Below are 27,794 nucleotides of genomic sequence, written 5' to 3'. Positions count from 1 at the left end.
TTCAACAGTTTCTCAATGTAAACGCATATGTAACTCTTCTTGATAATTGTAGACTGGTATGCGTGGGTTTTCAGGATAACGTTCAACATGTATCTTACATTTAGCACATCCGTACTCACCGTTAAATTGGAGCATATTTAAAAACAAAGATTTTGCAGGCAAATCACACGTAAGACATATTACATGCCCCTGAACATGTAATGGCCGGCCAATAGCTGCAACGTTAAAGTTGACTCCATTTTTTAATGAATTAAGTTCTTGTGACATGGGATATAAATAAGAAGTTGGAAGTGGCTTTTTAGGACCAAACCACAATCCAGCAAGAATTAAATTTTCTTTTTTCATTCGCAAATGAAGTGGAAGCTCATTGATGGCCAAGAATAGAGGCCAAATTTCGAAATTGGAGCTTTTAAACAGTGATACTCCATCAGTGTTCCATGTGAACGATATATTGTTTGGCTCATATAATAGACCACCTTGTGAACGTATTTTTTTATAAACATTTCCATCATAAATATCTTCCAAATTATTAACGTTCATTTTGATGCGGTTATATCTCCATTGTAAATCAGAGAAAAAATCATGACGGTTGTACATCTGTTGAAGTTGATCAATCACCGAAATTTCAATAAAATAAGTTGTACTTTGTTTTTCGTCCGGGCATAATTCACAAGTTGATAAAGAATTTGGCAAGGGAGAGAGACATCTTGAACAATAAAAATGGCGCTTGAGTGGAGCCTCAATTTTCGAGAAATATTTTTTAAATAAAAATGCTGTTTTTTTGCATTTATTTGGTGTCAAACAGTGCATTTCTACTAGCTTTAAAAGCCGAACGAGACCAACTCCTGTCAAGTTTTCACTTAAAAAAAAAGCTAAAATTGCTAATAAACTTTCACCTAACGTCAAACGTGATCCAGTATACAATTGTTCATCTCCATCATCAGTTTCAACATCATCCAAATCCATGTCATCACCAGAAATATCCTCTTGATAGTTAATATCATTTTCAAATTGCATATTCTCTTCTTCATTGTTACTATCATCAGAATGCTGTTGATCTGTGTAAACCAAATAATAAATTATATAAAATAAGAAATAGGACTGGTTGATGCTTTATAATTCTTTGGCCAAATTAATTTATTTAAAATTTATATTCAATCACATCCATTCCTTAGCCATTTGTTGATAGATTTTATTTATTGAAAAAAAATTATTAACTGCTGGCAAATAGGCTAAGGAATGAATGCGACTCAATATTAATTTCAAATAACTTAATTTGGCCAAATAAATTAACATTTAATTATTGTTGTATTGTTAAAAATCATATTCTTATGTTGCTGTTCATGGTGGACCTGATATATTGTCGCCAATGTGCAGCTTGTTACGTCACAAATAATCAATTAATTTTCAAGTAACATGCATAGCATCCAAGACAATGCACCGAGTCGATCACCAACAAGATGGATAAAAAATTATTTTATACACGTATTATATATTTTTTTGATGATAATCATGATTTTCATGATAATGTACCTGGTCCATCATTTATCAAAAACGTACAAGTAAACTTATTCAATACAAATAACATCTTGCTTACCCTGTGCACTATTTGTACTTTCCAAATCACTATCACTATCGTGGTGTTCATGATCAGATTCATTAGATTGTGTCTCAAAATCATCCGACACATTAAATAATTGGTGACAAATATCATTTGTGTCTTGAAAATCATCATTGGAACTCGAATTATTGTTATTTGCCATGTTCATTTGGTCTCTGGTGGTATTATAATTCATATAAAATTGATATCGAATTAGTAAATAATTAATAATTAATAATAATGTCGATAATAAATAATAAATTAATGATTATTTATTAATATATTATTACCTGGTGTCATCATCTTGCGTTATATTCTCTGTGACTGCTGGCTGTTCTTTTTCTTTAGATTTTTTATATGATTCCATGATTCGGTATTGACTTCGTCGACTGTATTGCTCGTACGATACCGGGTGAAATCCAGTATTGTTTTTTTGTTTATCCATTGTAAAGTCTAATTCTTAATTAAAAAAATCGATTATTTTAACATAAAATTAATCAAAAAAATTGAGGTAAAATAAATGTTATCAACTTACTGTCATTTATCACAAAAATAATAGAGTCAAGGAAAAAATTCAATACCCGATGATTTAATAACACACTATTTTATTTATGACACAGGGTAACAAAAAAAAAAAAAAAAAAAACAAAATAGGATAATCAATTGAATTATAAGTAAATCACTGAGACATTGATTGTTTTTTTTATACCATTAATTGTGATGTTTTTTTTTGGCTGGCTATTCCAAGATGTGAGCGCCAATACATCCAGTGGGCTGTAACTCAACTATCCGCGCTACCGTTAATTTTTTTTTTTTAGGGCGTTCAGGGGGTCAAGGGGAAGAAATTGAGAGCGGCTTACATGCCTACGCATATGTTTATCAAAGCTTACGGTTTTATTCATATACCCGGACGTTGGATCAAAAAAAAATTTGCGACGCATATTTAGTATCGTAATCAATTAATCATCATTCGTGTAGTGATAAAAAAATATTGTTTATATATTAATTTTGGTCAAACAGTTTTGATGACTATTTATCTCTAAATTTTCACATTTTAATTCGGCTGTTTCGATTTTGTTTGTTCCGGGAATTGAGGTTATATTGAAAAGTTGTTGATTCTCATGTTTACCTGTTGCCAATGATAATGGACCTGGTGCATTCAATTAATTTACTTATTTATTTGTTAAACAGCATTTATTTTCTCGATACGTTCTGCCTTAATATCCTCGTACAAGATGAACAAATTTTATATTTTTAATGTTCAAATTGTTTATATTTTTCATGATATTTTTAATATTTTTTTACTAATATTGACTCATATAAAATTGATAATGGTTATGATTTAATAGTCTAATTAAATTTTAGTAAATTTCAAATACAAAAAAAAAAGCATACTTATGCTGTTTAAATTATTAATTTGTAATTACATAGAAAATAGTTTTTTTTTAAATAAAATTTTAACACAATGTTTTTTTATAATATTAGCTTCTTTTAAAACATCACAATTACTATCAAAGTTTAATTAATTTTTTTTTATTCATTGACAATTGTTTTCAACTTTTAGACAATCAACTATCATCAAAATCATTATGAGTTAATTAATAATAATATCAATAATTATCATCATTGTTCTAATAAATCATCAATATTTGAAGTATTTTGTACCATCATTTTTTCCATATTTTTTTTTTCAGTGACTTCTGAAGTTGTTCGGGCATTCGAGGTGGTTTTATCACATTTAAGGGTAATTCTCAATGATAAAGAAAAAGAAACAGCTTCAGATGCATCAGCAGAAAGTTTTATTAAAGAAACACACCAAAAAAAAGATTACCAAATTCCAAAACCAGGATACGTAAGTGTAACTTCTATTACATTCTACAAATCTACATTTCATCAGTCAATACCACAATGACTCTTTTTTGATTATTAATTTTTCAAGGTGAGGCTCAGTGAAGGTTATCTGTGTTTCATTGACTGTGTTCTGGTGTCGACAATTACTAGAAATTGCAAAGACAATCCACGAGAAATGACGAGGCAATTGTTTAAAGCGATTATCGACAAGGAAACACTGGCAAAATCAAATGCAGAAGGTGGAGGACAAAATGAAGCAGTTGATCCAGATGTTAAAAATGCAATAAAAGGTTAAATAATTATATTTTATCAAAATAAAAATAAATATTTAAATAAACAGAAAATTAATCTTGTTAATTTTAATTATATAGTATAATAATTTTATATTAATTTATAATTAATTTCTTTCAGCATATGTACTGGCAAACGTAAGTCAACTAAAGATAACTGATAAGAGTAATTGGTTTAACGAAACAATCAACAAAATGAGTGCAAGCGTAGCAGCTAATCTACGTAAAAGGAAAGTTGATCCGAAAAAACCAGTTCAACTTGCCAACAAAAGACAGAAAATATTTAAGACTGATGAATCAACAACAAAAATAAAATCTAAATTCATTGAAAATAGTAGTGATGAAGAATCAACGCTGACAAAAAAACCAAGTGTAGCTCACAGTACCAGATCAAAGATTAATGAAAAACCTCAAGAAGAATTAAAACAAAAATCAAGAAGCGATAAAAAGGTAACTAAAAATTTAAATATTAAAAAAAATAATTATAACAAAACTAAAATGTCTAACAACAACAAAAATGAGTATTGATTAATATAGACATCAACATAAATCAAGCATAAAATATTATTGACTGTTTGATAACATAAGTAGATAATGAAAAAATTGTTAAACCATTGGTAAATTTAACATGGTTATATACTTTTTTCAGGTTGATAACACCCCAGTAGAAGCTGATTTGAATATTATACATGAAAATAAAGAAAACAAAGACCAAAATGTAATGAAGAAAAAAAAAAATACTTTAAAAGTTTCAAGTCCATCAATAATTTCAAGAAGTCGATCAAGTTCACTGGATTATATGACTGATGAAACAGATGTAGAATCAATCTCTGAACATACAATAACTGAAACTGATTTACCTCAAATAAAACTTAGTTCACGTCAATCACAAATTATTACTGAGAAGAAAGCTGTTGTTAAAGCAACACCATGTTCAAAAACAGATTCTCTTATTTTAAGAGATACTTGTGAACCACCAGTTGATGATTCAACAAAGGTTGATAAATCATCATTGAAAAATACTTGTGAACCACCAGTTGACGATTCAAAAAATGTTGATAAGTCATCATCAAAAATTACTTGTGAACCACCAGTTGACGATTCAAAAAATGTTGATAAATCATCATCAAAAGAAACTTGTATAGTAACAGATCCTCACCCATCCCAAATTGTTACAACGGTAAAAAATGAACTAAAATCTCCCATAAATTCCCAGCTTCCAACGAACTCTATTATTACTCCAAACCCATTGTCACAATCTTCTGCTCAAACTCATTCTATTAATACTAACCAATATTTCTCAGCTCAACCAACTAGCCATTTTTCAAATTTTCCACCACACAATTATCAACAATATCCAAACTTCGCACCAGCACCTTATGGCCAGCCTTACAGTAATTACGATCCATATTATTATCATCATCAACCACCTCAATCTTCCAACTTCTTTCATCATCAGCCAACACCTAGACCATCTCCATCTCCATCACCATATCAACCATATCATCAACCATATCAACAACCGTTTCAACAACCATTTTAACAACCATATCAACCAGCTGCTGGACCATATTATCACGAACTTCAAACACCAGCTGATAATGATTCTTCGTATAATCCATCAGAAATACAACAAGCTGGTCATACTGCTCCAAATTAAAATTACAATATGTATGTGTCATTTGAAACATTGTATGTGAGCTAATGAATAATGGCTTGAGTTTGAATAAATAAATTTTAGTTAATACTAAAAATATAAAAATTATTTAATTATATATTAATTATTAAATTTAAAATAAAATTATAATTTTATTATTATATTTTCTTGAAATCATAATAATAAATAAAATTATTTTTTTGAGGAACTTGTAGGGACGCTCAGATCCTCTTGATTCTCCGAGATAGATAGATGGATAGATAGATCGAGGGAATCCCTGTGCGAAGACCTGTATATACCCGGGTATATATATCTATTCACAGGACGTGTAGAGGGACTCCCTCGATTGTTCTTATTTTGGCACTGAGAAGAACTCATTCAAAGAACAGAAGAAAAGTTTGAGAGACTGTTAGGGCGTTGAAGACGAGTAAAAATTTCATCTCGGAGCTGAGATAAATAGATAGATAGATAGATAGATCGAGAAAGTCCCTGTGCGAAGACGTATATATAGACCGATCGGGTATATCAGTATATCATGAGACCCGGTAGGGTCTCTCGTTAAAGTTGTTCAAAAACGAGAGACTGCCGGGGATATATGTCTTTTAAGTTCGTGTGTGTGACGTCATTGATTTATAGTCAAGTCCATATCTTTTGATTGAGCAATCGAAAAAAAAAAATAACAACAGTTTGACTATATAAATCGAGGTTCCTCTTTCAAATGAGCCCATTATCCGATTTTCCGGTGCATTATTTAAAAAGATATAAATATATGATGAACCGGCCCCCCGTTTTTTAGTAAAAAATAAATTTCTGTCGATTTTGTCGATATTTGAAGTTTTTACCAAGTTGGCGTCCTGTATCTGATAAATTCGCCCGAGAATATTGGTTGGTCATCCTGCTCTATCTGATGAGCAGTCTTGTCATATGGCAGCGAAAGTTTAAAAATGGCGTAGTGATGCCGCGCGCACCATACCTTGTTTTTTATCATTTCCTGTGATTTCTAAGGCCTCTCATTATTTTTACTAATCAAAATAATAGTTGTATGAAACGACTCATGTTAAAGATTGTAAGTACATTAGTTAACAAATTAACATTGGCAAGCACAACTGTAGTTGCGTACGCTGGTACGTACAGGATTGTTTTGCCAATATTTTTGAATCTTTGCTGTGATCTGCGATACTGCAAGGCAGTATTAAACGTATGACATTATCAGATATTATCGTCAAACTATCCAACGCTGAACACTGCCTCGAAATATTGCGGGAAAACGTTTGGATATTGCTTTATATTTTATTGTTGTGTGTGTGCTACTACGAAGTTGCCATATTTTATTAAAGAAAAAAACCAATCAACGAATTTTGAACTCTTCAATTGTCAGTATTTGTAATCATTGTTGAAATAATACATATACAATAATAATACATAATACATAAATAACAGTATTTTATAAGAATATTATTGATACATAGTGTATTAGCTTTCAGTGTCTGTACTTTTTACCAAGTTGAACCCAGATGCGATCTGAAATACTTCCGCGAATCTCCAGTCAGTATTTCAGATCAGAGTGTGATAAAAATTATTCATCAATCATCTAGTCATTGAATTTGTAGCTATTGTTGAAATAATATTAATAAAATAATTATAAAATAATAATATTTATTGGTGATAGTAATATTTTAGCAAAAAGTTACTAATTATGACTTATATTTGAAGAAAATAAATAAAAATAATGAATAATTGATAAAAAAAAATATTATATTTATAACATACAATATGCATAGATGTATTTTGTATCAAAATATAGTATTTATTTTATTATATTATTATTTATTTTTGTTATTCCATCATTTATTATTGAATTTCTTATACTATATTATATATTGACCTTTATATTTACTCTATTTTACTCTACTACATATTTTAAAGAATATAAATGTACATATTGAATAATAAAAAATATTATATTTATGTATATCATATCAAAATATATAATATTTATAATATTAGATTATTATTTTTTATTTTATTTCATCTATTATTATTTATTTTTAAGCACTCAAAATAAATTATTTTATATTGACATTTATATTTTACTTTGACTTATATTTGAAAAACTATATTATATATATATATACAATATACATTCTATGTATATAAAACACATTTTTAAACATGCCTGCAATTTGCCGCAAATCCTAAGCCTGGAAAAAATGTGGAGGGAAATGTTGAGGGAGGGGGTATCTAAAACTAAAATAGGGGAAATCGCGATGGGAACGAACTCGGCTGCAATAGTACCGCCCCCGGGAACGAACTCGGATTTTTTTTTGGCCTTAATCCGGCTTGGGAACGAACTCGGTACCAGCCGCTAAAACTAGAAAGTTAAAACTGAATCTACCTGAGAACAGTGGAATAGCATAAACTGAGATAAGCCGTGACCCTCACCGCTGGGTGCCAAGAATCTGAATTTACCGTTTCCCTTCAATTCTGCTATTAATTATTCCAATTTCATCTAATAAAAAATCTATAATCGATTCAAAAACCTTCTTTGAGTGGCTGATACTGAAGGAGGAAAATTTGCTATACTCAGAAAAACAAATTATCTAATACATTATATTAACCAGATTGGTATCGGTGGCTATACTTACAATAACATAGATCATTACTAATCTGCAATACTCCATTCTGTCTGAAAAAGATAAATACATTATATGAATACTTTTATTTCGAAGTAAGCAATTCTTGTTGCATCTGAATAGAATAGAGTACCTGAATTACCTCAAATAACAAGACAGTGAAATAAATCATTAAAACATGCAAATATAGATCAATTATGATAACAAAGGAAACACACAAACCCCTTATGAAAAAATATATTTATATATATATGTATATATCCTGGATATACGCAATTCTGATATATCCTAGATTTTAAAGAAAATGCCAGTAGCTCCCCGAGATGGAATTTTTTTGTCTCTAGAACGTCTTTTTGGTCTTCGACAGTCTTTGAAACGTCTTTTTTAACATTTATAACCATTGTCGATCTCTGAATTATCTTCCGTCAAGAGACACACGTCTCGCTAAAATATTCAGAACTAAAAATACGTTATTTCAATCTCTGGTTAAGACTTTGAAAATTCGATGAACCCTTGAAATGTCTCTGCCATCTCGCTCAAAATTTTAGATTTTAGAAATTATCTCAATCTCTGGTCTAGAGACTGAATGTCTCTCAATGAAAAACCAGTACTTAGAAAAATTATTTGTTCCTCTGGTCTAGAGGCAAAACGTCTCTCAATGAAAGACTGGCAATTTAATGTTTAAATAAAGAAAATATTATACATTATTAATCATGTCTGTTGTGGTTAAGTAAGTTAGATTCCGGGATATCATGCAGGAGACCTGAGTTCAAGCCCAAGTAAAGTCAAGTATTTTCCGTAAGAATATGTTGTTTGTAATGTACTATCTTGTTAGTTATTAGAGCAGTGAAAATATATTAGTATTAAATGAATGCATTGCATTTTTTTTTCAATTTTTTTAATTAAATTACGTCATTTTTAAAAGCATAGCCATAAATAGCCTAAAAAATAGCCATGATTGGATGAATATTGGTGGCCAATGCTTGGCCCAACACTGGTAGCTACGCAATATTTTCTACTCCTGATTCGTCTCTGTACGAAAGACCATCATTTCTGTCAGCAAGACGATTTTCAGAGACGAATACTAGCGTCTCGCATCGAGAGACTAAAAAATTTCATCTCGGGGATCACTTTTAGATATATTGACGTCTTTCAATTATTAAAGGTATGACGAATAAATAAACAGCTAATATAAAATTGAGGCTCTCGGGGACATTATTCGTAAATTCATGTTTTGTTTTTATTCCACTCAAACTAATAATAATTTATATAAATTATATTTGTACAATTCTTCTATTTTAACTCAGGGACTACTTTATATATACAATAGTGGTTTCGAGGACGGTCCCCAAAACAACATCTCAGTTAAAGGTGGTTTTGAGGACTTTTTATTTTACCGGGTATAATTTTCATAAATTGAAATGTGAAGTAGGTATTAAGACCGTTTAATCTTCAATTGATTCCATCTTAAACTATAAATAGTAATGATTTGATAAAAAAATTCAATCAATGACCAAAATAAGAAATTTTTCGTGTGTCTCCGAAACCTCCATTCCAAGAACATCATTTCTCTATCTAATGGAGGTTTCGAGGACTTTTGATAAAAAAGCAACATGACTGCGCTAAAAGCATTTTTACGATTCAATTCAAACTGCAAACATGTGCTTAGTAAATTTTTAGTATAAAAAAAATATCATCATGCTTTATAATAACATTTAACAGTGTAATTATATCTGTTTTAATATTGCACGTCCCCGGAACCACCAATAAATTCCTTTTTCTTTTCACACAGAGGCAGTTTTGAGGACTCAATTTTTTAACCTCAATTTGATGGAACAGTTGAATTTATGAATTTCAATATGATTTTTCTGGCAGTTCTCAATAAGATTCTTTCCTTTTCATGAAATTAATCGCTGAAATTTCAGTCGACTAGATAATAACTGTCGATTCTACTTTAAACTAAATGTCCCCAAAACCACCGTTTAACGGATTTCATGTCTCCAGTTATTGGCAGTTTTGGAGACGATCTGTAAAACAAGATAATGCACAGAAATCTATTAGACATAACAAGAGTTTTTTTCGGAAAACACAAAAAAAAAGTTGTTCATCAAACAATTGTGAGATGTCCTCGAAAGCACCGTGACCTACAATTTTTATAATTGTGGAATGGTTGTTTTGAGGACATATGCTAAAATTTCGATAATAAAAAAATATTATATTTTTTACGAGTACTACTCAAACTTTCTTGGTATCCACGAAACGTGCAGGTTTGGAAATTTCATAGAACCTTTCTGATAATCTCAAACCACACTCAAATCGAACGTCATTAACGACGTCCCAGAAATCACCATGCTACGAAATTTTTTTAGTCGTAGAAGGGTGGTTTTGAGGACTTGCAGCCTATACCGGAAAATATAAAATTAATCTTTCAAACTCGAAATAAGGGCATTCTTCCACACTGTAATTTGTTATAGTTTTAATAATTTATTGGACAAATCGAATCATAACGACTATCACATAGGACCAGAATATAAGGAAATTCTGCGATGAAAAACGCGTTGATTGGAAAGACGGTGGTTCTGTATTTTTTTAACATGAAAAATTTAGACAATCTTTTCTAGTTTTCCGGAACCTCAGAAATGATTGATCACGTTGAACCAGTAGCCTGAACAACAAGATACAGCCTCAATTTAGTAGCATTAGAAATTCTTGGATACCTTCTGAAAAACCGAAACTGAGTTCGTTTCGATAGCAATAACTAAAACAATTTGTTGGACAATGAGTATTTGAAAAAAGCCCGTTTTCTTTATTCACGAGTTGTACTCCAACATTTTTGGTGTCCACGGAACGTGCAGGTTTGGAAATATCACAGAACCTTTCTGATAAACTCAAACCAGACTTAAATCAAAACGGAATAAACGACGTAATTTTAAAACGTCTTCAAAACCACTATACTATGAAATTTTTTTAGTCAAAGAACGGTGGTTTTGAGCACTTGCAACCTATACCCGAAATTATAAAATTAATCTTTCAAACTTGAAATAAGGGGAATCTTCTATAATGTAATTTGTTATAGATTTAATAATGTATTGGACGAATCGAATCATAACGACTATCACATAAGACCGGAATATAAAGAAATTCTCCGACGAAAAACGCGTTGATTAGAAAGACGGTCGTTCTGTATTTTATTAACATAGAAAATTTAGACAATCTTATAATAGATATAAAGACTATTGCCACTTCCACAACAGTCATTGAGCTATTTTAAAAAGATAAGTGAATTTTCAAAAGAAAAGTCCTCGAAACCTCCATTACATAGTTTTTAAAAAAATTTATTGGATCCAGATAGAAATCTAATGTCTATTCGACGTCGAATAGCGCTCGATTTTTGAGGCCCACACTCCGTTCGACGTCGAAATTCGAGCTCGAAACGATGTCGGAGGGTAACGCTATTCGATGTCGGATCGACGTCGTTTCGGAATTGTTCATAAAATAATCGCTTGCATTGAATTTTGATAGATGGCAGTAGAGTCAAGTTCTATATATAGGTAAAGAAGGCAATTTTTTTTATGAGCAATATGATTAAAGGCAATAAATTAAAAAAAAAATGCCTCATACGCAGGGATGGGCATCTGTGAGTTTTTGAGTTGCTTACAATTATCCATGAATGAAACTTACAATTATCCATGAAATTCAGCCATGGAAATTAACATGTAGACAACCTCCTTTCCATAGCTTTTTATTGATTTAAATCAATAAAAAGCTATAGGAAAAATAGTGGCTATGGGAAGGAAGTTGTCACATGTTAATTTATACAGAATTAATTGAGCCATCGAAATTAACATGTAGACAACCTCCATTCCATAGCTTTTTATTAATTTAAATAAATGAGAAGCAATAGGAAAAGGGATAGCTAAGGAAAAAAGGTTGCCACATGTTAATTTATACAGAATTAATTTAGCCATGGAAATTAAAATGTAGACAACTTCCTTTCCTTAGTTAAAATTTTTTTGATAGGTTTTTATTAATTTGAATAAATGAAAAGCTGTAGGAAAAATGGTAGCTAAGGAAAGGATGTAGTCACATGTTAATTTCTACGAAATTAATTTTGCCAAAGAAATTAACATGCAGACAACATCCTTTCCTTAGCTAATATTTTTCCCATAGCTTTTAATTTATTTAAATAAATAAAAAGCTATAGGAAAAATGGTAGCTATGGAAAGGATGTTGTCACATGTTAATTTATACGAAATTAATTTTGCCAAAGAAATTAACATGCAGGCAACATCTTTTCCTTAGCTACTGCTTTTCCTTGGACCTTTTTGATTTTTTTCATAAATAAAATACATGTAAATTTATTTTTAAATAATACAATCGTCAAAGGAAAGGTGTAGCTAAGGAATTAAGGTTGCCAAAAAATTATGTTTCAAGGGAATAATGTTGCTTAAAATATGATTCTTTGGCAACCTTAATTTTATTATCTTTTTTCTTATACTTAAGTCCTGGACATTTTTTCATTTATTTTATAAATAAAATACAAATTTATTTTTTAAAAATACAAATGTCCAAGAAAAAGCAGTAGCTAAGGAAAAGATGTAGCTAAGGAATTGAGGTTCCCAAAGAATTATGTTTCAAGGAAATAATTCTTTAGTCACATTAATTCCTCAGCTGCATCTTTTCCTTAGCCACTGCTTTTCTTTGGACAATTTTTATTTATTTAATATATAAAATACATGTAAATTTATTTTTTGAAAATACAAATGTCTAAGGAAAAGCAGTAGCTAAGGAAAAGATGTAGCTGCTAAATTTTAATGTCAGTTTTCAAAGAATTATGTTTCAAGGAAATAATGTTGCTTAAAATATAAATCTTTGGCAACCTTAATTCCTTAGCTACATCTTTTCCTCAGCTACTGCTTTTTCTTGGACATTTGTATTTTTAAAAAATAAATTCACATGTATTTTATTTATAAAATAAATAAAAAATGTCCAGGGAAAAGCAGTAGCTAAGGAAAAGATGGAGCTAAGGAATTTATGTGACCAAGGAATTATGTCCTTGAAACATAATTCTTCGGCAACCTCAATTTAGTTATTATTTTTCTTTAGTTACTGCTTTTTCTTGGACATTTGTATTTTTGAAAATAAATTTACATGCATTTTGTATTTTATAAAATAAATAAAAAATGAGGAAAGCAGTAGCTGAGAAAAGATGGAGCTAAGGAATCAATGTGACTAAGTAATTATTTCCTTGAAACATATTCTTTTGGCAACCTCAACCTTAGTTGCTATCTTTCTAGCTACTGCTTTCCTGGACATTTTTTATTTATTTTATAATAAAATACATGTAAATTTAGTTTTAAAAATACAAATGTCCAAGAAAAGCAGTAGCTAAGAGATGAGCTGCTGTTAGCTGAGTGTTTCAAGGAAATAATTCCTTAGTCACATTAATTCCTCAGCTGCATCTTTTCCTTAGCCACTGCTTTTCCTTGGACATTTTTTATTTATTTAATAAATAAAATACATGTAAATTTATTTTTTGAAAATACAAATGTCCAAGAAAAAGCAGTAGCTAAGGAAAAGATGTAGCTAAGGAATTGAGGTTGCCGAAGAATTATCTTTCAAGGAAATTATTCCTTAGTCACATAAATTCCTTAGCTCCATCTTTTCCTTAGCTACTGCTTTTTCTTGGACATTTGTATTTTCAAAAAATAAATTTACATGTATTTTATTTATAAAATAAATAAAAAATGTCCAAGGAAAAGCAGTAGCTAAGGAAAAGATGGAGCTAAGGAATTTATGTGACTAAGGAATTATTTCCTTGAAACATAATTCTTCGGCAACCTCAATTCCTTAGCTACATCTTTTCCTTAGCTACTGCTTTTCCTTGGACATTTGTATTTTTAAAAAATAAATTTACATGTATTTTATTTATAAAATAAATAAAAAATGTCCAAGGAAAAGCAGTAGCTTAGGAAAAGATGGAGCTAAGGAATCAATGTGACTAAGGGATTATTTCCTTGAAACATAATTCTTTGGCAACCTCAATTCCTTAGCTACGTCCTTTTCTTAGCTACATCTTTTCCTTTGACGATTGTATTATTTAAACATAAATTTACATGTATTTTATTTAGGAAAAAAATCAAAAAGGTCCAAGGAAAAGCAGTAGCTAAGGAAAAGATGTTGCCTGCATGTTAATTTCTTTGGCAAAATTAATTTCGTATAAATTAACATGTGACAACATCCTTTCCATAGCTACCATTTTTCCTATAGCTTTTTATTTATTTAAATAAATTAAAAGCTATGGGAAAAATATTAGCTAAGGAAAGGATGTTGTCTGCATGTTAATTTCTTTGGCAAAATTATTTCTGTATAAATTAACATGTGGCAACCTTTTTTCCTTAGCTATCCTTTTTCCTATTGCTTTTCATTTATTTAAATTAATAAAAAGCTATGGAATGGAGGTTGTCTACATGTTAATTTCGATGGCTAAATTTATTCTGTATAGATTAACATGTGACAACTTCCTTTTCATAGCCACCATTTTTCCTATAGCTTTTTATTGATTTAAATCAATAAAAAGCTATGGAAAGGAGGTTGTCTACATGTTAATTTCCATGGCTGAATTGATTCTGTATAAATTAACATGTGACAACTGAAAAATTTGAGCTATTGAGAGATCACGTGGGTTTTATCCGTTTTATCCTGTTTCAAACGTTTCATTCATGGATAATTGTAAGCAACTCAAAAACTCACAGATGCCCATCCCTGCGTATGAGGCATTTTTTCTTTAATTTATTGCTTTTAATCATATTGCTAATAAAAAAAATTGCCTTCTTTACCTATATATAGAACTTGACTCTACTGCCATCTATCAAAATTCAATGCAAGCGATTATTTTATGAACAAGTCCGAAACGACGTCGATCCGACATCGAATAGCGTCACCCTCCGACATCGTTTTGAGCTCGAATTTCGACGTCGAACGGAGTGTGGGCCTCGGAAATCGAGCGCTATTCGACGTCGAATAGACATTAGATTTCTACCTGGATCCAATAGATTTTTTTAAAAAACTATGTAATGGAGGTTTCGAGGACTTTTCTTTTGAAAATTCACTTATCTTTTCAAAATAGCTCAATGACTGTTGTGGAAGTAGCAATAGTCCTTATATCTATTATAAGATTGTCTAAATTTTCTATGTTAATAAAATACAGAACGACCGTCTTTCTAATCAACGCGTTTTTCGTCGGAGAATTTCTTTATATTCTGGTCTTATGTGATAGTCGTTATGATTCGATTCGTCCAATACATTATTAAATCTATAACAAATTACATTATAGAAGATTCCTCTTATTTCAAGTTTGAAAGATTAATTTTATAATTTCGGGTATAGGTTGCAAGTGCTCAAAACCACCGTTCTATGACTAAAAAAATTTCATAGTATAGTGGTTTTGAGGACGTTTTAAAATTACGTCGTTTATTCCGTTTTGATTTAAGTCTGGTTTGAGTTTATCAGAAAGGTTTTGTGATATTTCCAAACCTGCACGTTAATTTATTTTTTAAAAATACAAATGTCCAAGAAAAAGCAGTAGCTAAGGAAAAGATGTAGCTAAGGAATTGAGGTTGCCGAAGAATTATGTTCCAAGGAAATAATTCCTTAGTCACATTAATTCCTTAGCTACATCTTTTCCTTAGCTACTGCTTGTCCTTAGTCATTTATTTATTTAACAAATGAAATACATGTAATTTATCCTGTTTTAAACGTTTTATTTCTGGATAATTGTAAACAACTCAAAAACTCACGGTATGCCCATCCCTGCTCAAATTAATGATACGTCAATAAATCTGATGAAAATCACTCACTCTGCCATCTACTGAGCCCTATCATAAATATGTTAATATTATCACCGTATGACGCGCCACAGTCGGATCGACATCGGTTCGACGTCGAAAAACTTCACCTTTCGATGTCGTTTCGAGCTCGAATTTCGACGTCGAATGGACACTGCGTGTCGAAAATCGACACTAAATTCTACCTGGGGAGGATCTGGGGACATCAAGTTGAAACGATAACAAAGAAGTCCTATCATATATCCCTGATACATTTTATGAATTGTTATTCAATTTAAGTATTAATTAATAAATATCAGGATTATTGCCACCGTCAAAACAGTCATCGAGTTATATTAAAAAGATAAGTGAATTTTCAAAAAGAAAGTCCTTGAAACCTCCATTCCATAGTTTTTAAAAAAAATCTATCGGAAATTTTGGGGACATCAAGTTAAAACGATAACAAAGAAGTTCTATCATATGACCCTGATTAATTTCATGGATTGTTATTCAATATAAGTATTAATTAATAGATATAAGGACTATTGTCACCGTCAAAACAGTCGTTGGGTTATATTAAAGGGATAATTGAAATTTAAAAAGAAAAGTCCTCGAAACCTCCATTACATAGATAAATTTTTCATGCATTTGTTGTTTTGAGGACTTGTGTCAAATCTTAAATTTTATGTATTAAAAATGTAAAATTTACTACTCCTATTTTTTGTACCTTTTAAATTCATGCCAACACAATACTAAAATACAAAGGATTCGAATAAATAAGGTAAGTAAAGGGTTGAAACAGTGTGATAACGATGGTCCTTGAAAGTACCAATCGATGAAAATTTTTTTATTTTGGTGTATACAATAAAATCATCTATACATGAATGTACATTGATGTACAAAGTTCAATTACTGAATAAAATCGCAAAAAAAAAAAATGTCCCCGAAACCACCACTGTATATATATGTATAGCTAAGGGAAAATAAAAAAAAAACAAACTCTGCTGTACCATCAACGGTAAAATAACCAACACATCCTTCTGCATAAACACACGTATAAGCATGAAGATTTGATTTATTGGAAAGAGAGGCATCTATACATATATATATAATGGAACTATTTTTAGTTTTTTTTTCTAACTTTAATTAAGGAGGTGAAACAGAAATTAAAAATCGTGACGTCACAGATCGCTGACTCAAAATACTTATACGGTGAGGTTTCGCGCTGGGACAAAATTGAGGTGAGACTCTACTGAGTCTCTCGATGCTAAGGTATAAGTGATTATTTTTTAAATCGCTTTTTTGATCTCATTATTTTTTGGTTACATTATTATTTCATTAATCAATGCAAATATGTTTATGTTTTTAATTGTGATGATATGGGTAATAACTTTTGAAATCACTTTGTTGGACACTTTTTTATTTCAGTTAAAGTGATCACAAAGATAATATCATATAAAATCATAAATTGCGATCTGTAAAGCGATTAAAAAGTGATTGAAAGATAAGAATCAATCATTATAAACTCATCAAAAATGAATTAATGTATTTAAGTAAAATAGTTCACGACGTTTAAATCCGATTGGTCACAATTTGAAACGTTAATATCTCGGGCAAAAAGTGTCGTACATAAAAATTTCGAAACCGTTTACGACTCAGAATTAAATGTACAATCTTGTGGCTTGCGCGACTGACGAGATTTACGAGATACTTTGTATATCGGCAGCTATAACGCAGCTTATTAATAAGTTTCTGATTTAGATGAGATCAACCAAAGACCAACTTTTGGCCGTCCGAGAGTCAGCCGATGCTAGGCCAGTGATGGCAACCATGCAATGGCCATTTGGTGCTGTCAAAGCTTAGCCAATAACTGGCAACCAAGCTGGACCCATCTATGTCTCAGCCAATGCTTGGGCAATTAATGGTTGCTAATCATTGGTCATCTAACACTGACGAAAAATTCTTCTAACTATCAAAAGAAAACTTCTTGAATCTGATACTTGAAGTTTGCCATAATCGGTCATAACTAGAGCTGATAGTGTTTAGAATTATTTTTGATGTGTGAACATCTCTAGGCGCGGGTTGGGAATGAAGTAGAAGGAGAAAACATACTGTAAAAAAAAAATTCTATATCTGATAACAAAACTTCTTGAAAATAGAATTTTCGTTCTAGGAAATTTTTAGTTTTAAAAGAAGAAAAAAAGTTCTTGTTATGAATAGAAAACTTCTTGTTAAAAGACAAAAAAAATCTTGAAACATGACAGATTTAGATTTGAAATGAACCTAAAATAGATTTAAAAAAAGAAAAATTATCCTTGTAATGATAATAAAACTTCTTAAAATAAATGCTGAAAAGGTCTTGAGTTGAGACGCATACTTCTTAAAAAAAATCTTTTTGTTCTCACTTCATGAACAACATTTCTAAATTTTAGAACGAGGCTTCTTGGAAATAATCCAAAATGGCCTTGAATTTAGACGCATACTTCTTGAAAAAAATCTTTTTGTTCTCATTTCAAGAACAACAGTTCTAAATTTTAGAACAAGGCTTCTTGTAAATAATCAAGTTGTGTCTTGAATTGAGAACAAAAAGATTTCTATCAAGTCGAAATTAGATTCAATTCAAGGAGTAAATTACTACTGATTTGAATAAATAAAAAAATTATTTATTTAACATTACTTTTGGTACAGTGTCAACTTTTATTGTAAACCATTTTTCCTAAATTACTCGATGTATGAGAGGAACCGAACCCTTGACCGACGCAAACCACGATATCCCAAACCTAACGACTTTCCCACCGAGCCACGAGCGCATGTACATGACGGAACGAAAATTTCTGTTCTCATAAAGCACGACATTTAAGAAGAAAGATTACGTCATATTCAAATTGAAGTTAATTTTGTCAACAAGTCAAAAGGAAAATGTTTTGCTCATATTTTTTTATACATATATCATAAGACAACTTGTCAGACATAATAAAATATTCTTTTTCTATGTTTGTATTACTTTAATAATAATATGATAATAATATAAAAAATGAATACCGACTAAAGATTAGTTTTCTATCAAATTTTTTTTATATTAATTTTTTTATATCATTCAGTTTTATATATTTTTCGTAAGTATTTATTATCAAACTTGATTTTTTTAAATTGGAATATGATTTAATTTTTCTTCTTAAATGTCGTGCTTTATGAGAACAGAAATTTTCGTTCCGTCATGTACATGCGCTCGTGGCTCGGTGGGAAAGTCGTTAGGTTTGGGATATCGTGGTTTGCGTCGGTCAAGGGTTCGGTTCCTCTCATACGTAATTAGTTTAGGAAAAAAAAAAATGGTTTACAATGTAAAGTTGCACTGTACTTCTGGTAATTAACAAAAGTAATGTTAAATAAATAATTTTTTTATTTATTTAAATCAGTAGTAATTTACTTCTTGAATTGAATCTAATTTCGACTTGATAGAAATCTTTTTGTTCTCAATTCAAGACACAACTTGATTATTTACAAAAAGCCTTATTCTAAAATTTAGAACTGTTGTTCTTGAAATGAGAACAAAAAGATTTTTTTCAAGAAGTATGCGTCTAAATTCAAGGCCTTTTTAGCATTTATATCAAGAAGTTTTATTATCATTACAAGGATAATTTTTTTTTTTCAAATCTATTTTAGGTTCATTTCAAATCTAAATCTGTCATGTTTCAAGAATTTTTTTGTCTTTCAACAAGAAGTTTTCTATTCATAACAAGAACTTTTTTTGTTTATTCAAATCTAAAAATTTCTTTTCAATAGCTCAATTTCAAAATTTCATCATGGGATAACGATCATTTTTTTTTCATGAATCACTTTCAGGCAAGATCATATGCCCAAATAACAGGTTTTTTTTTTTGTTTCTTATAGGAAATTTTCTCACGATTACGGGAAAAATACGAAAAAAATTCCCACGCATGCGCAAAGTGATTAAAAATCAAGTTCAATTATCGAAAAAACGGCTATTTATCGGTTATATATTGTACAGCTTTGAAAATAACGATCAATTCTGAAATTTAATAATGGCGATCGATAAAACTCGTCAGAGAGAAAAACATGTCCTAATAGAAATTTCGATATCTCGAATAGTTTTCGAATTATCGATATTTTTTCAAAACATGTATACGATTTACTTAGCCGTTAGATTTTTAACTATAGCTGTAATTATAGCTAAACAATCAATATTTATTCGAGATGTTAAATTTTTATTATGAAACTTTTTTTTCCTTAACGAGTTTCATCAATCACTATTATTGAATTTTGGAATCAATCGTTATTTTAATAACTGTACGATATATAACCGATAAATAGCCGTTTTTTCGATAATCGAACTTGATTTTTAACCACTTTGCGCATGCGTGGGAATTTTTTTCGTATTTTTCCCGTAATCGTGAGAAAATTTCCTATAAAAAACAAAAAAAAAACCTGTTGTTTGGGCATATGATCTTGCCTGATTTTAGTAATTTTGTCATGGAAAAAAAAATTTTTTATGATGAACCCATCGTTATCCCATGATGAAATTTTGAAATTGAGCTAATCTGGTGCTCTACTATTCACAGTAAAAAAATCAGATTTTTAAAAAATGGCGAAATCGTAGTTTACTCTTGTGAAGGAGGTGTTTTTTGATTCTGGCTCGGCGGTTAATGATGGTAAAAATAAAAAAAAAAATCAGAGGTACATCTGAGTCGATGACTAACCCAAAAAAAATATCCGTTTTCAAATCTGAGAGGGTGAGGGAAAAAACCCTGTGAGTTGACATGGAATGCCCCATATGTATAATGTATAAATACATGCATGATAGTATTTTTCATTTACAAGATTAATATACCTATTACTATTGTTTATTCAAAATAATATTTCCTAAACTTAAAACATAAAATATTGAATCATTATACAATAATAATTAATTTGTAATATTGATTAAATTTATGTTTTAAATGAAGAGAAATAGATAATGATGTGTGAGTTTAAATACGAAAATTATTATTGTAATTGTACAATAATTTTACAATATAGATTATTTTTACTTTTTTAATCAAAGTAAAGAACGAATGGTGTACTTGATAAATATATATATATATATTTATTATTATTAAGTTTATTATAGTGTATTTAAAAAGATACTTTTTAGTTTGAAGAATAATTTTTGATTTAACGTACACAACGGAAAACGGTAAATTCAGATTTACAAGATGTGATTAGGCACACATCCAAAGGTATATAAACGATGGGAAAATAATGGCTCAGGGGCTAACCATGCACTGAGAGAATTTTTTTCTGAAGTAATATTATTGATTCTTTTTTTTTTCTTTTTCGTTGATCTTGTACATCAATTCCTTAAATCCATCTTTTTCTTAGCTACTGCTTGTCCTTGAGATTTTTATTTATTCAATAAATAAAATACGTGTTACTTTATTTTTTAAAAATAAAAATCCCAAGGACGATTTATAACTCGAGACTGGATTCATCACGTGAAATTATCTTTACAATTCCTGAATTTTATTGGAATGGTCTCTCGGCCCGTCGAAACTTAATCCATCAAGTGAAAATAAATGAATTTTAGAATAAAAATAACTTTTTTGTTCTCTCAGTGATAAAAAAAAAAATGAAAAAAATTTATTTATTTTTTATTACTTTATCAATAATTTTAATCAATTATTTTAATTGAAGGAACTAAGGTATACGGGCAGGATATATTTTCTTTTTCCTAAACGAACTCATAACGGATTTATTTTGTTTTTTGTCTAATGCGGGGTTTGAACTTGGGACCAACCGTGTAGGAAGCGAACGCATTATCAGATAATAGTAAAAATTACAACATAACTTTTGGAACTTATATATAAGGCACTTAAAATATTTTTGTAAGTGGAAAATCTTTTTAAATGTGAAAATTGAAACTGTAACCGTTCAAAACTAGTAAGTAATTTTTTTTATAATTAATAATATTAACAAAAATAAAATAAACCATATAATATATAATTTTTTGAAAAAAGTGTTACCTGTTTATTTTTTTGGCTGAATTAATTCTTAAAAAATTAACAGGTAACCCAAGTGGACATTGAATCCGGCTTGGCCAGATCCTGATCTGAATTGGATCCGGTATGGCTAAGGTAATCTGCATCTGGGTTTCCTGACTCTTTTCGGATCCGTTATGACTGAGGCTAACTGATGGCTGATCTAATTTTTCTTACTCTTTCTTGATCCGAATCGGATCCGGATTGCCGGACTTAAATCGAAATGTGACTTTTTTTTCAAAGTCAACATCCGGGTTCAGTCAGGTTTGGCTAAGGTCAGCCGGATCTGGGTTTCTTGACTCTTTTCGGATCCGAATCGGATCTGAGTAAACGGACTCAAATCGGATCCGGCTTTCCTTACTTTGTCGTGATGTGAATCGGATCCGGGACGCCGGACTTTAATCGTACTTAATTTTTTTTTCTAAGTTATTTTCGGATTCAGTCAGGTTTTGCTAAGGTAAGACGAATCCGGGTTACCTGACTCGTTTCGGATCCGGGACGTTGGACTTGAATCGGAGTTTATTTTTTTTTTTTAAAGTTATCTCTGGGTTCAGTCAGGTTTGACTAAGGTAAGCCGGATCCGGTTTCTTTTACTTTTTCCTGATCTGAATCGGATCAAGTATTGCTAAGATAAACTGGATCCATTTACCTTACTCTATTCATATTCAAATTGGATCCGGTTTTTCTGATTCAAAACGGATCCAACTTAGAAGTATTTGAAAAAAAAAAAAAAAAAATTAACTTCAAACTGTCATTTTATTTTTTGATAATATTAAATACATTGTTGCCTATGTATATTATCAATCATATTAAGCTTTTCTATTGTAATTTTTAAATAACTTTTTACGCTTGTAAATAACTTTTGATTTCAACGATTCCATGTACGCCGCCGTGGTCGATAGGATAGTCGACTTTGAACGGACAAGCCCCGAGATCAATCCCCGTAAGTTCCGGAATTTTAGTTTAGCTTAGGTTGAATTTTCTAAGATAGAAAAATTGTTAATAATGATTGTTAGAAAAAATAATTTAAAAAAGTACATATTTTTTTTGTGTTTTAAATCAAAATTCAGATCGGATTTAAGTATAAATTTGGATCCGGTTTGAGTATCAATTCGGATCCGGTTTAAGTATAAACTCGGATCCAGTTTAAGTATAAATGCGGATCCGGTTAATGTATCAATTCGGATCTTTGCTGGATATGCATTTGGCAATCCTATTTTGCTAAGGGGTTATTAGTATGACCGGATCCGTATTTCCTGATCCGATCCGGATCTCTACTGACGTTACATTCGGATCTGAATCGAAACTGGTAAACCGGGTCCAAATCGAACTTTATATCAGGTAAACCTGATCCGAATCGGATCAAAATTTCCACTCGGGAAGCTACATCTACTCCTTAGCTTTTAATTATAGCTTTTAATTTAACTCAGGAAAGGATGTAGCTTACCTGATAATTTTTTATCCAAATCAGAAACCTATTTATGAGCTTCGTTATAGCTGCCGTGGCGGAGTGGCAATCTTTCAGGATGTCACACAGGAGACCTGAGTTCAAATCCAGGTGAACCCAAATATCAGTATTGTTTAATCATAATTTCTCCAATTATAATCATTAATATTTTTTTCTAATAATGTAATTAATAAATGGTAGAAAACATCTTGCCATACTTTGTTTACCCTTGAGGGACTAACAGGCCATCAATGGCCGTTTATTGGCTTATGCTTGGTCAATCATCGGGCTAATTTTGAAAAACATTATTGTGTCATCCATGACAGCTGATATTAAACTACCGTAACGCTCCAGGCTTACCGCATTAATGGCCTATACATTTTCGCCAATTATTGGCAGAAGTTCGTTAAGCATTGGCTAATGCTTGGTCATGTTGTGTTTTCCTACACAAGTACCTTACAGTACCTCTTGCAGATGCAAAAAGATTTTTCTAGATTGGGACTCAGAAATATATCCAAAGTCTGTAATAGCTGTAAATTATTCATGAAGTCATATTATATTTCACGTGAATTCACTCCTAGTCACAGCTATTTTGACTATATTTTGACTGTATTTGTAGTTATGGTGTCACTGAATTGAGGGTTAAATTTTCACATTGAGGTTTTCATCTGCTTTCGCCTAATGGAAATCAGAATTTATTTTACCTGCAGGTGAAATAAATTCTGACCAATATTTGTATATATAATATACGTATACTTTTATACTTGTATACGGCTGCTTATTGTCTGTTTGGTGGGACGGAAACAGCCGTATACGACAGCCTTTTTTTTTTGTATATATAATATTTTTCATCTCGGGAGGTGTATTGTATAAAAGCTTATATATAGGGTTCTGACCTATTCACCATGGCATCTGGTGGCCGATTAGTAAACTATTTCTGGATACATAAATAGTGAGGTGGTAGTGAGTCGTAGCCAAGTGTCAAAATACGTGTATACAGATTTAATATTATAAATATTGATGAATAAATTGATTGTTAAAAAATGATTGTCAAGGCTAGTACAATTCTAGAGCGTATAAAAAAAAAAATAAATACATAGGTATATATATATATGTTCAGTAGAGAATTTTATCAGTCGTGCTAAAAATAATTTTAATTTAGAATTTCATATTTTTTGAGAGCCCAATAAGTGCCTAATTAAAAACAAAACCTTGAAAACAGTAGATAGTCTTTTAGTGTGGAAAAATTTATCAAGAATGATCAATAATAACATGATAAAAATATAACACTCAAATAATACTGTATTTGTTATTCAAATGACGCGCCAAAAAGGATCCGGAATGCGCCATATTGGCTCACGGACACGGTTAGTGTGTGTGCGTGCTACTATACCCCGCCCATAGGTCAGATTCCTATACTATATATATAAATTATATATAATTGTTGTATATAACTTTTATATTATTTTTTTATTTATTTTATAAAAAAAAATATACAATTTTTATAAAAAATTTTTACCGTATTTCGAATGTCAAAATGTTTGTTACAAACAATGATTGTTAAAATATTTAAATAATTGAAAAAAAAAAAATATATTAATTTTATTGTAGAGACCATACAGAAGTAATTAGCTTTTGTTAATTATTCCTAAATCTAAAAATGTCATTTAACGGGGATCGAACTGGGGTCTACCGGCTGATAGTCGGATAAGCTAACCATTGCGCCACGGGGTTGTACATGAGATAACAAATTCATTTTTCGTTCCTGGCGATTTTGAGAATGCAATGATTGAAATATTATTTTTTCATTTATAGAGATATTTGATTACTTAGAAAATCGTTAAGTTATTTCAGTTACTTTTCTATAATTTACTTTTAATAAAAAAAATAAGATACATTCTCAAAGTTCTCATGAACCAGAAATGAATTCATTATCTCATGTACAACCTCGTGGCGCAATGGTTAGCTTATCCGACTGTCATCCGGTAGACCCCAGTTCGATCCCCGCTCAGTGACATTGTTAGATTTAGGAAAAATTAAAAAAAGCTAATTAATTCTGTATGGTTATTTATACAATAACATGAATATTTTTTTTTCAATTATTTAATTATTTAAACAATCATTGTTTGTAACAAACATTTTGACATTCGAAATACGGTAAAAATTTTTTATAAAAATTATATATATTTTTTTTTATAAAATAAATATAAAAATAATATAAAAGTTATATACAACAATTATATATAATTTATATATATAGTATATATAAGCTTTTATACAATACACCTTATGCAAATTATATAAAAATTTCATACCATTTTTGGCCCAATTTTATATAAAATTTATACATGTATAAAATGTATATAAGAATTTTATAAAGTGATTATATATAATTTTTATTATGGGAACTACTATGAATAATTCTTAACAAGAATTTGTTTAAACACGAATACGTTTATTGAATACTTAAGTAAAATATTTAGAACATCTACTCTTTCAAATTCGGTTCTTTAAATTATAATAACGAAAAAAATAAAATAAAAGGTTTTCCAGCAGGCTGTTTTGATTTTTTTTTAAAAAAAAAACAGCATCGGAAAATCTCAACGACAGCGGTTCTTGACATTGAAGATACCCGAAACAAAGTTTGACAACGGAAGATTCAACATTTTGTGTATATTCAACAGAGCATATCTATAGTAGAGATATATTTATCGTATCACGGAAACTAAAGTATACTTACAGTACGTTTGTCTGATCTTCTATTTTTTTAGATTACTTTTACAGCTGGATGAAGTCGTAGTAATTTTAATTAATGTTTGAAAACAATTCTACATACAATAAAAACTTGAGACTCGTCGTAAAAATTTAACAATCCCTGACACTTTCTTAGTCATCTGTGCAAAATTTGCAAAATGAATATATTTTCAACTTGTATGCGTACTACAATAACAACATAAAAAATAAAAACCTGAATCTTCAAAAGATGGCTGCACTTCAAGTTTTATACTTTCGATGAGTCACTCATCGAAATAAAAATTAATATTATGGAAGAAATTGATCTCTGTAGAAACACGATGTAGAATAAGTAATAATTTCATTATCATGATTTTTTCAACGACCGTTTTTATACATTTCTTATACACTCGTTGTTTCTTTGTTGAAGGCAACTTTCTGATTATTTTCTATTTACTTATTAGTCATAGAAGTCATAAAAACTAGAAATAGAGTCACACAAAGAACCGATTCGCCCAAAATATCAAGATAAAAATAATCAAAACTTGACATTTAAAACATTTTATTTGACGAGACGAAGTTATAACAGAGTATACGGCCACAAAATCATAAACAATGATATTTTATCCAGGTGATGTTTACGTCGAGACTGTTACTGGCCTACGCTATACACCAACATGAAACCGGTTTATGCGATGACATTGACGTCTTTTACCTTACCATCATTGGCTAAGCTATTTTGTAAATACTTTCATATTTACTGGCACTATACTTGGACATGCAGTGCATCATATAGTTAGACGTTAGTCCCCATGTAAAAAAATTATACTCCATCATGATGGATTCCATTCTGAATTCATTATAATTATTCATCTAATCAAACAATCCTGACGTCATGATGACTTGGTAATGACGTCATGGTGAATTCAGGATGAATTTATTTATAATGATAAATAAAATCATTAAAAATGGTTAAAAATGATGTTTTATTATTCTATCTTTAAGTTATTATACTATGACTTGATATGTTACTTCAAATAATGTTCATGAAATTTTTTTTTTCGTTATTTTAAATAAGTTTATCCTCAACTCACATGAGGTCATCATCAAGTTATTAAAGAGTCAGGATTGTTCACTTAGACGAATAGTCATGGTGAATTCAGGATGAAGTACATTTTTTTTTATAATTGATAGAGTAATATTATGAGATATTTAACATTATTATGTAATATTATTATGACATGTATAATGACAGTGAATATATATCGGGGTTCCGATGTCAAGCTATGGAAAGATCGTAATTTGTAAGAATTTTGATCCCATTATATAAATATTATTTTTGGGCAACTTTGGAAATATAAAAAATCGGAAAGAGAACATATGACTACGAAAATAGTTTACAGCTATTTTACACTTTGAACTTGTTTATAGAACTATCTTTTTGTGTAGTCGAAGTGGCTGCGACTACAAGTGACTTCATAACTACGCTTGACTACATCGACAACATTTCAATAATCATTATACTTTATCCAAAAATAATATTTTTTTTTAAAGCAAACCAGTTTTATTTCTAAATTAAAAGTTTTTGGTTTATAAAAAACAACGTGTTGCCAAGAAGTTTTCTTCTAATTTAAAAGAAATATCATTTTATTTTTATCTAAAAATTTTCACAGTTTTTGATTAGTCTGAAGTGTACTTAAGTACTAGTTTTTCTTCCAAACA

The 27,794-nt window shown here is 30.0% G+C and overlaps 1 protein-coding gene across 1 annotated transcript in view; it reads right to left on the bottom strand.

The window, feature by feature from the left end:
* Positions 1-26,752, bottom strand: part of LOC122851899 — a 50,573-nt gene extending 23,821 nt beyond the window's left edge. The window contains exons 1-2 of the mRNA XM_044151397.1: positions 26,080-26,752; positions 8,044-8,084 (exon numbers count right to left, since the gene is read on the bottom strand). Of these exons, the coding sequence (XP_044007332.1) occupies positions 8,044-8,079 (36 nt within the window). The 5' untranslated portion in view covers positions 8,080-8,084; positions 26,080-26,752. The remainder of the gene's footprint in view (positions 1-8,043; positions 8,085-26,079) is intronic.
* Between the last annotated feature and the right edge of the window lie 1,042 nt (positions 26,753-27,794).

Source organism: Aphidius gifuensis, linkage group LG3 (assembly GCF_014905175.1).
Source record: "Aphidius gifuensis isolate YNYX2018 linkage group LG3, ASM1490517v1, whole genome shotgun sequence".
Taxonomy (NCBI): domain Eukaryota; kingdom Metazoa; phylum Arthropoda; class Insecta; order Hymenoptera; family Braconidae; genus Aphidius; species Aphidius gifuensis.
The sequence above is the reverse complement of the archived record's forward strand: the minus strand, read 5'-3'. Positions and strand labels throughout refer to the sequence as shown.